This window comes from Homalodisca vitripennis, chromosome X, assembly GCF_021130785.1.
Source record: "Homalodisca vitripennis isolate AUS2020 chromosome X, UT_GWSS_2.1, whole genome shotgun sequence".
NCBI lineage: Eukaryota > Metazoa > Arthropoda > Insecta > Hemiptera > Cicadellidae > Homalodisca > Homalodisca vitripennis.
Window position 1 is genome coordinate 73,129,863 of NC_060215.1, and position 13,094 is coordinate 73,142,956.

The window sequence follows — 13,094 nt, forward strand, 5'->3', positions numbered from 1 at the left end:
AGTCCATTTTGTGATTGTAAAGGAGAACAATTATCTGTTATGTGTAGTGGTGAGTAGGAAAGGATAACTTAATCGAGAATCTGGGAATCCATACATGGAAAATTTAGAAAATTCTATATTTGAACCTTTGACTTTGTGCCAATTACAGAACAGTAATCATCCACCATAGACATGGCAGTAACAAAACTCTGGAGATGCAATCACTTTTTCATTTACACATTATTATTGAAAAACTTATGGAAAATGAGGTATATTTAAAACAAGATTAAACATAAAGATGGTAGCATCAACAATCAAACCTATAAAAGTGGCCGCCCAATTGTTAATTAAAACAAATGTTGTTAATTTGTTGTAAGGCGTTTCGTCTGTCAACATATATTTTATATTAAGTTAAAAAATACTATTATTATCATTAAAATTTATATTTATCACTGAAGTGGCATTCAATTCAAAATGTAAATAGATCATCTTATGTTCTAATATCACCCATTAATATTTTTAAAGTACATGTGTATTTAAGGGTGTTTTTTTTTAAAAGTATTTTGTAAATAGTAGTAATTGAGAGATAACAAATTACATTTTCGCGTTATTTAGAACTAAACGCCAGGGAATCTCTTCTGCACTAAATCCTAAAAAGTCTTTTGAGCGGCTTCCGGAGTGAAAAATAATGAGAATATTTAAATTATTAAATTAAATTGTTAATATCATAAATATTAATATTGGAAATTGTGACAACCTTCTGCCAATATGCCAAAGTACAACCAAGTATCATGGTTGAGAAAAGTGGGCTATGATCATTCCAGCCCTAAAGATCAAAGTGGGTTGGAAACTGTTCTCTCACTCCTGTTTTGGTTTGCTTTAAACCTTAAACACTAAGGGAGCTTAGCAACCCATTGGATTGTTCAGAGGTAAGATACATATGGGAATTCATTATACCGCGTGTGTTGTAAGTTCAAACAACTGCAGCACAAAAACTAGCCGGAAGAGAACCCTACTGAAGGATAAAACAAATAACAAAGAGGAAATATTAACAAAACTACTCTTCCTAAACAAATAAAAACACGGCCTCGGTATTAGATTGCTATGTTTACGTAGTATAAATATTGTCTGTTTTTTGTCTTTTTTTGAAACTTTTACGTGGTTTGGCAGTCTTAATGAAGGCCAATATTTAGTATGTGTTTATAATTTATTACATTTGTCATTACTCATGATATCCATATCTTATTACTGTTGCAATATGCAGTGTATCATATCAGGACATCCGTCCCACAAGTATTTTCTTGTAGAAGACTCTTTTCTTTCACATCATAAGAGTAAAAAGTAAAGATTACTGACGGTGACCTGATATTTCTCATGAGAGGCATCTGGTCTGATAAAGAATACTTCCTCTTCCAACTCTTACTTCCTAATTACAAGGATAAAAAGCTACCAAATTAAAGCATAATTTGTTCATGTTGATAATTTGTTGAGCTGTGCTTAAAATTTCAGCTTTTTGTTCCAAAAACACACTAGGATATCCACTTTAAAAGTCTTCCCAATTACATAGCCGTACAGAAAAAAGGCACTAATGTGTCTAAAGCGTGTTTGTAAAGGCTTCAACAGTAGCTTTGCCTAATTTCGCTAATACCAACCCTTATACGCCAGTTTTCCAGGCTACCTGGAATCTTTTCCTGTCGGCTAACTTGGCTACATGGCAAAGGTTACTCGATGGATGTCGTTGAATTGTCAATAATACGCTTTGGCGTTCTCTTTGGGGAACTCTAATTACTAATGTTGTCTTTGTTGTTGCATGTTTAATTCTTTCCCTCGGATTCTCCTTGTACGACACCCAGTTACTGTTTCTATTATTTCCATCGCTGAGTAACTGGCAGAAATGTTTATCTTCAGATTGATTAACGCAACAACTTTGCTGTCTCCTATTGAATATTGTTTCAGATCAATACTCGCAGAATATCTTTTCTCGTAACTTATTTAAGCCTGACGAAAATCGAAAAAATAAACGGTACACTTCAGTGAGAGCTCCATATAATCAGGTAAGGTTACTTACGCTTAAAAATCTGTATTTTTCACGAGGGCTTCGTTTTCGACGCACACACTCCGCGCCATGTATTACGGATCACCTCACACCAAGGGATTGGAGTGACTAAGTATTACAGATTCCATAATACTGCTCTGGCAGCCATGCAGCGTGAAGAAATTCCAGCCAAATTGGACTAGACTGTCTTCACTAGTTATATCGATGAGATTATCGGATTTTGCTCTTTAAGATCATCAGTCTAGATCCTAAGGCCCTGAGAAAACAAGGTCACCATATGCAGACCATAACTTTAAGATGTATAAGTATAGCCGCAAGGAAAGGCTGAAACCCACATTGATTTTGAGTTATACATAGGATCTGGATGTGTACCCTGGCTCGGTACATTCCTTGGGGATCATACGGTCTTGGATGGCCCATCCCCTAGATCTCATCTACACAACTGTGTATGGTTCTAAAGACATTTTTGTTAACCATAGATAACTAACCAGGTTATAGAAAAGTGAGAATTCTACATAAGTAAATTCAGATGACGTTGTATGTGAACAAACGGAATGTCTGGTTGAGATTCCGAAGTTCTCGGACAACGATGGGAAGGAGATATTCGCAGGAACTTCCAGAATCTGATCTGTTGCATTTTCTAGATAGCATTATCCTGAGCAGTAAACGATAAAAAAATACACCTAAATATTTCAGTGGATAGAAAATGTTAATTTTGAAAAATTTTGCTTCACGTGAAGCAAGCCCTATTTCTTCGTTACGAAACATAAATTTCTAGAGTATTTTCCCCGCTTAAATACTTCTTGTTACATAGTTCTCCTCATTGAATTCGTCCTGATGAGCTTTCAACGCCATTAGGTGTTGAAATAGAGGAAATGTACACATTTTCATGTCTGAAACATACCACAATAATCGCTAGCAGAAAAGTCGGACACAATCGTCCGAAGCAATAACATCTCAGACACTAAAGTCATTGGAGCAATAATACGCCCCATAATAATCTCAATTATATGCTGATTAAGTAATATAACGCCTTCCTGTCTAGTAATTGCCTCTTCTCTCAACAGTTCACATCTACTTATGATCGTCTAGGCGCGTGTATTTTTAATTCAAGGCTCGCGTATTTTAATTCATATCGATGTTCATTTATGAACACTTGAGTCAATCATATTAGTAAATGTAATTATGCATTTTGTGCTTTCAAATTCATTAAGAACTACAGGAACACGAAGGAAGTCAGGGTAAGGTTGAATATAGGAGAGAAGTGGTCGATGGGGAGACCCAAATCCCCCTGAAAATGAGATTGTTATTTACCCTACGCATGAAAAAGGCCGGTTTTAAAGACAATCTTGGAGGGAGGAAACCCTAGTAAGCCCTTGCCCTTGTTACGTAGCGTAAGATTCTAAGGCCAAGGTTAACTTTTTTACCAGACCCTACTATCTAGGAGCACATACGTTGATATTTATGTAAGACTAGTCCATATGGAAATATACACCAAATGTTTATTTTTTTATATTCTCACCCCAACATCGCGAGCACCAATTGAGTATCGATTTGCCGGAATGATCCTCAAAGGTACTTGCGGTATCTCACCGGTTATTTGGAATAAAGTTTCTTTTATAACAAGCCTATTGGAGAATATAAGCTTCCATGTCTGGTTACCTTAAAACAAAATTGATATGGTCAAAATGAAGAAAAAGTATGCTATTTGAAATGTTTTGAATTATTTTGAGGGATTAGAATTATTTTGGAAGGTATTACCCAAATCTCCAAAATGAACTATAGATTGAAAAGGTAAAAAGTTAGCCACCGTAATTGAATTGTGTAGCAGAGACAGCGTGTATACAAAATGAGGATGTCCGCTAAATAAAGAAAAGTTAAAATGAATTGTGTTATCATTGAAAAAATTTGCTAAAATTTATTTCAGTCAGATAATCGTATAATAAAATAACTAAATTTGTCCTGAAAATGCTAAGTTTACTTTGTACAAAGTGAGGCAGATCACCCATGCTGTTTGTATAGCTGTCACATTTACGAATTTTAACAGTTTTTCAATCTCATTTTCTATCTATTCGGCCTCACAGAGTCTAATAAAGTTATCTTAAAGTTTCTTAGATAACTCCGAGAGGGTCCAATTCGGTGGGGGGGGGGGGGAGTAGAGATGCCTCTTGGGGAATATTTTTAATGTAAACATGATTGCGTAGACATCAATTTAAAGGTATATTTGCACTAAACACTTTGGCGCAAGAAAAAGCTAATTTATCTTTAACTATATTTGCAGGGGGTTCCAAATAGTTTTGAATTAAGACTATAAAATTAAGTACTATGGTGGCGTCATTAAATAAGGAAAAGCACCAACTATTTCCTGCCTTATTACTGAGCTATTCTTTAAGTAATAGTTTGGTAAGAATACTTTTCATTGCATTTTTCAAATTTTAAATGCTTCAACTTAAAGATTACATGAAAGCCTAAAACGACGAAATCTATTTAAAATAATAGTTTTCCAATGTTAAAATTTAATATATGGAGTTCCCTCCAACTGATTTATGAGTTGTAGGGATATACTAAAATGTGCAATATACATTTTAGTATATCACCAGATAAAGAAATAAAAAATAGGTATTTGATACTTCATAGTTACAAAAATACATACAAAAATTAATTAGTTTACGAGAAATATGACAGCCAGCTCTTTACTCCGGGAGCCAAGAGCCCATTTACACTTTATAAGCACACACCCTGGTTTTGTTTAATCGATAGGGAAATTTCACTATAAATGAAATATATTGTGAGCAGTGCTAATATTTTTTAAGGACATTGAATGGGAGTGCATCGAAATAGTTAAAAATAATAAATGTTGTTATAGGTCATATTTGTTAGCTTCATATACTTATAACCAATAACCAACCGCCAAATACCAAAATAATTAATATATCAATTTTTGGGAGTGCCGATGGCCGAGCGGTCTAAGACGTCGGACTTTGAGTCTGAGTTAGAGATAGCGCAGGTTCGAATCCTGTCTGTGACCCTTGCACTTTGTATCAGTACCATTGACCTTGTACTGTATCGACTCTCCCCCTTATTCTGTTTCATAAGATCCTCGCACAGGCCAGTGGCCCATGAGGACGGGCAGAATAAGGCTTAAAAGGGGATCTCGGCTTCTCCTTTAAAAAAATAAATAAATAAAAAAAAAGTCAAACGTAGAATTAAGAGACTTAAGTCGTCATTCCCAAACAGATAGTCGATTTTTCCATACTTGAAACAGATTTAATTTTTTTTAATGCATATGCCTGACGACTGATTTTAAATCAGTTATAAAATATAATGTAAGGAAAAAATTCTCGTTTGATATTTATAAATCCTTTGATGGCTATTTCCACCATTTTTAAAATCCATTTCCACCTTCCACAAAATTAGATGACGATTTATTTGTTTCTCATGGTAAAGCCTCTTGCGTAAGACTAGATTGTGAACTTTGCAATGGACATTGGTTCTAGGCTCCCTGATTAATAATATAATAAAACCTTTGTCATTGGTTTGTTATGCTAACACCAAGCAAAAGTAAGTATAAAGACACTCACAATTAAGCGTAACTAGAAGAGGAAGTGATTGCGTGGCTTGTCGATTCTATATCCGTAGCGGGCTGTCTCTATGATATCAGATATCAGACCGTAGATGGGACGAGGACGCCATTCACGAGGGTACGAGTCCGAGTAGTCTCCGGCCTCGTTTGCGTCAACCTCGGAATCAGCATGGCCTCGGTGGCAGCCCTGGCGGCATCCGCGATGAGACTCGTGAGGACGCAGCCTCCTCATCTCTACTATGTCATTCTCCAGATTGTCTTCTGGAGTGTCTGTTACAGGCCATCCCCTTACTGCTGCTGCCTTCAATACAGGAAGGAACATTGTCAGTCATACATTTCGAAAAATGTGCAATATACATTATTTGGAGTAATTTTTATATCGAATCAAGGAACTTATTATTAAAGACCGTGAGGTAGATAAAGGAACTGTATACAAACATCAGAACATGATGGTTTCTTACTTTATTATCACAGAGGGTTCACGTTTTTTTATGCACTTTTCTAGAAAGTTATAGACAATAACCGAAGAGGACAAAGAACAGTCAAACTTACACTTGCAACTTTTATTCTATACAAGTTCTTCCACCAATCTTTTACTAACATCACAGGGTGTACTACAGTGGAAGGGCCGTTATAGCATCGCTCTTAATACACTTAAAACAGCGTATCCTAGAGCCTAGAGCTTGGGTTATCATGAACAAGTGAAAGAAGTTAACCTTACGGAAAATGCATTTTCAGGTACAGAACTTTTTCTGTAGAGTGTGTAGTTATCATGATCAGTATCCTAGAGCCAGAGAGGTGTTGTCTTACACTTATGTATTGTTAGCCACTTTGGGTTATCATGAACAAGTGAAAGAAGTCGACCTTACGGAAAATGCATTTTCAGGTACAGAACTTTTTCTGTAGAGTGTGTAGTTATCATGATCAGTATTATGTGCCCTGGGGTAGTTTTATAGCGAGCAGATGCACGTCACTTCTACATATTGAGCTGTATTTGTAATTATATATAGTGGTGGTCACTAAAAATTCTATAAGCTATGTTCTAGTTATGCCCATCGGTGAAGTCTTGCATTCAAATGGAAATAATACCATACATACAATTATGTATAGCATTATTCTCGTAAGACGAATTACAGAATGTTTTGCTTAAGATTCCACGTCCCCTACTTAGCTTGGGTGAAATAGAGAACTATGTTATAGTCTTTAATGGTTAATAAAGCCGTCACAAAAATACTTCTTTCTGGTTTCTTTGATAGTAGTTCTACCTCGGAAAAGCCAATGTCAATATATCTGAAACGTATCTTATATGCCCTAGATGTGCAATAAGATGAGATTTCAAAAAGTTATTATAAATTTCGAAGTTGTTAAAATGGTCTTCAACGTAAATGTTATGGTTTTCCATGTTATTTCCGTTCCCTATAGATGAAAAGTTTTAATTATCTTCATGAAATTTATTTACATTGTTACTTGCAACTAGATAAATCTCTTCAGCTAACTGAAACCATCATATGACGTTTTAAATTAAAACATGGATAGCTTCAAAGTTTGAATTGATTAGGTCGTAGAAGTATGGGAGTTTGATTAAGACTACCATAACTAACCACGGAATTCATGGAAAACCAAGGTTGCTTCTAACTCGTTGCAAATATTGGAGCTGAGAATTTAAGTTGAAAACACGCACCTGAGTAACAAGAGCTCGCTAAGAAACTGTTACGCAACCAACTGTTGAAGGTTGTGGAAAATTACTCCAATTTTCATATATATTTCGTTAGATGGCGTGTTTTACTACATAAAAATGTAATATTAGATCCTAAAGTTAGTTTTTATATTATATTTTATCTGCTTGCATTGCCAATTTGCGGTAATTTGCGTAATATTACCCTAAAACTTAGTACCCAATATACTGAAACTACCAAACTTACGAGTAATAATAACACGAAATGTCACCTCGAGATGTGCAATGAATAGTGAGTTTGTTATGTGATCTTCACGAAATTTATTTCGATTGTTACTTGCAAGTAGTAAAATGACTTGAGCTATCTCAAACTCATTATCTGACTTTTTCAATTAATTTATGTGCAAGTTTATGACAGCTTCAAAATTTAATTTTATCAGGTCGCATTAATCGCTAAAATTTATTTTTTCTGACACAACTAAAATATCTAAACTAAATTTATAGTATTTTCTGAATACCTCGAGGTAATACCTTGACATAAACACATCTATAGTTTCTCGCTAATAGTACATCTCTATCAATTTGTACTCTCCCTTTCCGATGGACTAAACGTTTTAAAGTCACCTATTAAATATAAAAAATTACTGACACATTAAATTCTGTAATAATGTTGTTGAACATTCCGAGTTTCAGATATCCACTCATTAGCCTTTACAGTTGGTGCTAAAAGAAATAACTGAACATGCTATCATAGATAATATGACAAATAAACACTGTGACAAGTCATTGACCTTGTGGCCTTGATATTCGTGATCTACACCTTCAGGACAAAGGGCTAGTAAGATATGACAGCATTTATCTCAGAACCAAGAAAAAAATGTCAAGAACGTTTTTACAGATGTTCGTAATACTTCTTAAGTGCTCAATGGAAATTTTTGACCTCTAACTTCGGGGCTCGGGCATAGTGTCTCTAAATTTAGTTACTAAAATAATTCCTGAAAAGACGACATCTTCCAGTAACAATACCTCATCTCAGGAATGTTAATTGGAATACTGTTTGAGAGGGATTTCCATAACGATCTTGTTATATTCACAGTATAAATGTGTGCTAAAACGTGGGCTATGGATCTAAGTATTTGTAAAACAATTTTCAGTAAACTTTATGTGAAATTTAAGAATAATTTTGGGAACAATGAAAATCATAGATTACTTACTTTAACTAAACAGTGAACTTTTTATTATAGCAAACTTAGTAAAAGTGAAGTTCATTAAAAATTATATAAAATTGTGGATTTTATTTTAAATACTATGTTTAAAAAATAGTTTGTTTAAATTTACATTTAAAATTAACTTTAAATAATAATTTGAATAAAAGTCTCAAAGTTAATAATATTTCCGTATATGGTAAGAAATGAACATCTATCGTTAAAATCGAAGTTAGATGAGACCAGAATTCCTGCCCCACTTACCAACAAAATAAGGGTCAGGACGAAGTGCAGGTTCAGCATTGTAGACGATCACGCAAGCAACGCGGCACTACGTCAGGCCTCCTAACTAGCAGTTGGGGAACGAACTGTTGGAGGTTGTAGTACTGTCACCATTTATATTGCTGACTTAGCCGCTGATCTTTTGTTTGAACTTATTAAAGAGTGTAATCAACAAATGTACGCATAGTATTATGGAACTACATTCAACTACGATTATGTAACTTCCGTGCTGAGTGACCTGGTTATTCGAAGGTGGTCAAGGACTTTTCAATCAAACCTTATTTATTATGCATTGGCTAACGTTTATTTTTGCGAAAGGAATTTACAATGAAAAGCTCTTGTTTTAAGAACATGAAACATTTAAATTTTGTTAGTATAATTTAGTAATAAATTAAATAATATTGTGAATTGCAACTATATTTTATTTATTAACTTGGGATACTCCTTGAATCCCCGTAAACCCGTTACGTACCATCTAAGATAGTAGTTTTATGATGTGAGTGACTGTTTATGGTAAACGTCCCCTAGCTAGATAATCTAATAAGGTGCATATATAGACTTTGTATTATTGTGTTTATTTCTTTAATCCCAATTGTGTATCTCAAATAAATTATTTTTATCTATACAAGCATATAAATTATATTTTTAGTAGTTATTGATAAAAAAGAGCATGTATAATGAATAATAACACTTTTGAAAAACTGCAGCAAAGACAGAAAAAATTATTATCAGGGTAAACATTTTAACGCCTTAACTTATTAAGGTAATCAAGGTTATGACAACTCTTTACACTCTACCTCCTCAAAATGATTTAACATAAAATATTTAAACTATTTTTTGTCGGTCTTTGTTGTTTGTACAACTCTAATAGTTGGCTGGTTTTAGGTAATACTGTTACAGTGTCTTAAGTAACCCTAAGATTCTATAATTAAAATCACAAATATTGCTTTTGGACTTTGACCCCAAATAAAATGATTGAGTGATTCATCTAGGTTTTGCGTTTTACCTAACAGGCATTTTCACAACAACCCATTGTCTTGTAGGTCTTGAAATCCAAGTTTAATGACAGCTAACTACAATGTGATAATAATAATAATAACATCTTTTGCATTTAGAGGGTTAGATGGGCTCCCATCTCACAGTATTCTGCTGAAAGTAGAATTTCGGCACAAAAGCTTCTGACATACTCCTGTAAAAAGTATTTTTGTAAAGAATTTATATTAAATAAATTTCAAGTGTTATATACTACTGGAAGTACAGCATAAAATAAAAATCAATAAAAAAATAAAATAAGTGGTACATCAACTCCCTTTAATGTAAAACAACATTCATTCACATTATATTCTGAAATCGTGAACTTAAAACTAAGAAATCCAACTGAAAATCGTACAGATTGTCAATCTTTCATCTGTAGTGACGAACGGTCTCCACGTATCTGACCGTAAGCACATCGTATTTATTACTTCAATGACTTTTGGAATTTATCATCAATTACTTCAGTAATGTCATTAATTTCAAAGTTGCGCCAGTTACAATAAGATACAAGAGAGATTCAACGAAAAGTAGCTGGCAATGATTAAAAGAACTCTATAGTGTTTTTGCGATTAAACTTCTTCTGCGATCTTAGCTACTCGCTTAGTCGGCGCTCAGTTCTACAGTTTATCATCATTTCAAGGTTTTCCATTTCCTCGTAACATGGTAGGACGCTTTTAGCCATAGATAACACGTTAACCATGTCGAAGTATATTGTGTTCCTTATACTTGCATGACATGTAATAATAGGTTCACTTTTTTATGATACAGTAAACGTTTATATTTATATATCGTTCCACTTCATTGTGCAATTGATGTTCTCTTTGAATTTAGACACAAAATCATTTATGTCACCACCTGTACTTATCCTAAAACCAGTAAACACCAAGCATCTTGTGATATTACACTTTTACAATGTTTTAACCCATCCTATACCTTAGGTTGCTTAACGACTGGGTTGCCTGTATTGTCCTTTGAGGCTGTGCAGGCACTTTGTGCAAATCAAAATTTAATCTCAAATATAATTTTTGATTTTCCTGTGATTGTAGATAATATTTTCTTACTGCAACGTTCTGAACGGGAAACCAAAGCCTGAACAGAAATCTTTATTCACTAAATTTTAACCTCTATGAATTAATTAAACAAAGAGTAACCACTTTAAGTAATCACCTCAATCACAGAGCGCCTTTGCAAATAAACTGGAATGAAGAAAAGATAATCTAAATAAACTAAAGTAGAGAATATCTGCTGACAACTTTGATGTTACGAGTACATTGTTGTCCCTCCCTCCAAATGTGATAGGAAAAAAAGATATTTTTTAATGAGGCGTACTGGATTACTGTTGAATTTATCCCACACCATTGTAGGTACACGAGTTTCTGTCAGACTGTATCACCAGCTTGTGGGAGTGGTGAAGATAATCCAGCCCAAGATCTGGAGAAAATTTATGATTACTAAATTATTCGGCTTTGTTTGATATTGGGATAGCTGAAAATGAAATAAACCTTCAATATATTCAGGGGAATATGGATTAGCTGTGAATCGAGTGTCACAACCCACGACTATATTTTCGCTATAACTTGCTTTAAGCCTGCTTCTTATTTTCGAATATTGCTGAGTACATTTCATTCTGCAATCTCATAATAGTTGTGTTTTCTATTCCTGAGGAATATTTGTTCATTATTTGTTTAATGTTGGGAACGTTTCGCTTTCCTGTAAACACAATTGCGTCGTTACTTGTGGGACTGGAAGAGGGATAGCATAAACTCATCAGCAAGGCATCTGTGCCAAATACGCCCATTCCAATTAAAACTAATTCAGACTCATCCGAGCGTCTAGAATCTATCAGGTTATAAACATGTGTTTTACTACAAGTAGTTAACGGTATATCTCGTAAACTGCAGCTTCGCCTCCAGATCTCTTCAATGTGTCTTGAAAAACAGAGTGCGTTGTAAATTATGAGTATTGTGATTTATAGATTTAAGGATCTTTTTTAATCTTGTGCTTTAGAATTTGTGTTTTGAAATATGCTCTAAATTGTTGTAAGTATGTTGTTGATTTTGGATAGAATAGATAATGATTCTTTATTGAGGCAAAATTAAACCATCAGTTTAAGGTTTAATAACTGGCTAGTATGTAAAATTTACCAAAAAGTTAACTTAATTAATTCAATCAGAGGATTAAGTTGAAGAGAGTACAAAATTGACCAGAATATTTATACTTTTAGCAAGGAGTTAACACCAACAGCTTACTGTAAATAATTTTAAAGTAACTGATTAGGTACTTCATTTTACATACTGTAAGCCAAAAAGGCGGCTTCAAGTTTAATTTTAAATGTAAGCTAGAACAGACACTCTATAAGATTGGTTTGTGTTATAAACAAGTGGGATTGACAAGTATTAATCAGACTAGGGTTTTTGATTTCTGTTCAGATCAAGCTATTTTATGATATGGGTTATCCTAAAATTGATGGTGTATAACTTTCTTAATAGTAGTAAGAGGTTATAAACAATTTACAAGAGCAAAAATATCCAATTTTATAATTTGTTGCTTTAAGACTTAATCGTCAGTTATGACAAAATTGTGGGTTCTCTCAAATAGATAATCAAGGGGTAACAAAAGTTCTATTTGTTATAGGATAAGTTGTGCCCAACGAACTATACTACTGGAACGCGCACTGCCCATAAGCCACATGTTGTGTTTTCCGGTCGCACACAGCTGTGCGTTACTGGTGTATCCATGGATTTGCAGGCGCTTAAAGTGGGCAAGAACTCACTGAGTTCTGTACTCCATACCAATGATGCTGATCTTAGAACACATTAACTTTTTATTGATTTTAAATCTAAGGGTAAATTAAGTAGATCAAGTGATGATGTACGGTATTAAAAATTGTAAAATATTCTTATTTGCTCTAGTTATCTCAAACAAATGCGACCACTTCTAAGTTGACGAATTCACTGAAAGCCACGAGTTATTTTTAATTAAAACTGTGACTAAACTATTATTTTAAATAATATCTCATCACATCCAAAAAACAGAAAACTTTTGACATTATAAGAAATCCAACTTAGAAATAAAGCAAAAATTGGTCAAAATAATTTTATTTTCTAACACGTAGATTAAGTGTGTCATGTTTGTAAATTTTATGTAGTTTACTTTGAAATAAAATACTGTGAATAAAAAGTTGTTTTTTTTCATCTGGGAAATATTTTAATGCCTGTAATCTTTGTTTCCGACTTTGTAAGAAAAATAAAAGTCAAAATCTCAGTTATTTTAATATTG

General features: G+C 33.8%; 1 protein-coding gene across 1 annotated transcript; it reads right to left on the minus strand.

Moving 5' to 3' along the window:
• Positions 1–5,620: 5,620 nt before the first annotated feature.
• On the minus strand, positions 5,621–8,876 carry LOC124368526. The gene is made up of 2 exons (XM_046825766.1): positions 8,763–8,876; positions 5,621–5,919 (listed from the first exon to the last, which is right to left on the minus strand). Exons 1-2 carry the CDS (start codon positions 8,799–8,801, stop codon positions 5,629–5,631), a joined length of 330 nt encoding a protein of 109 aa, XP_046681722.1. The 5' UTR covers positions 8,802–8,876; the 3' UTR covers positions 5,621–5,628.
• Positions 8,877–13,094: the final 4,218 nt, after the last annotated feature.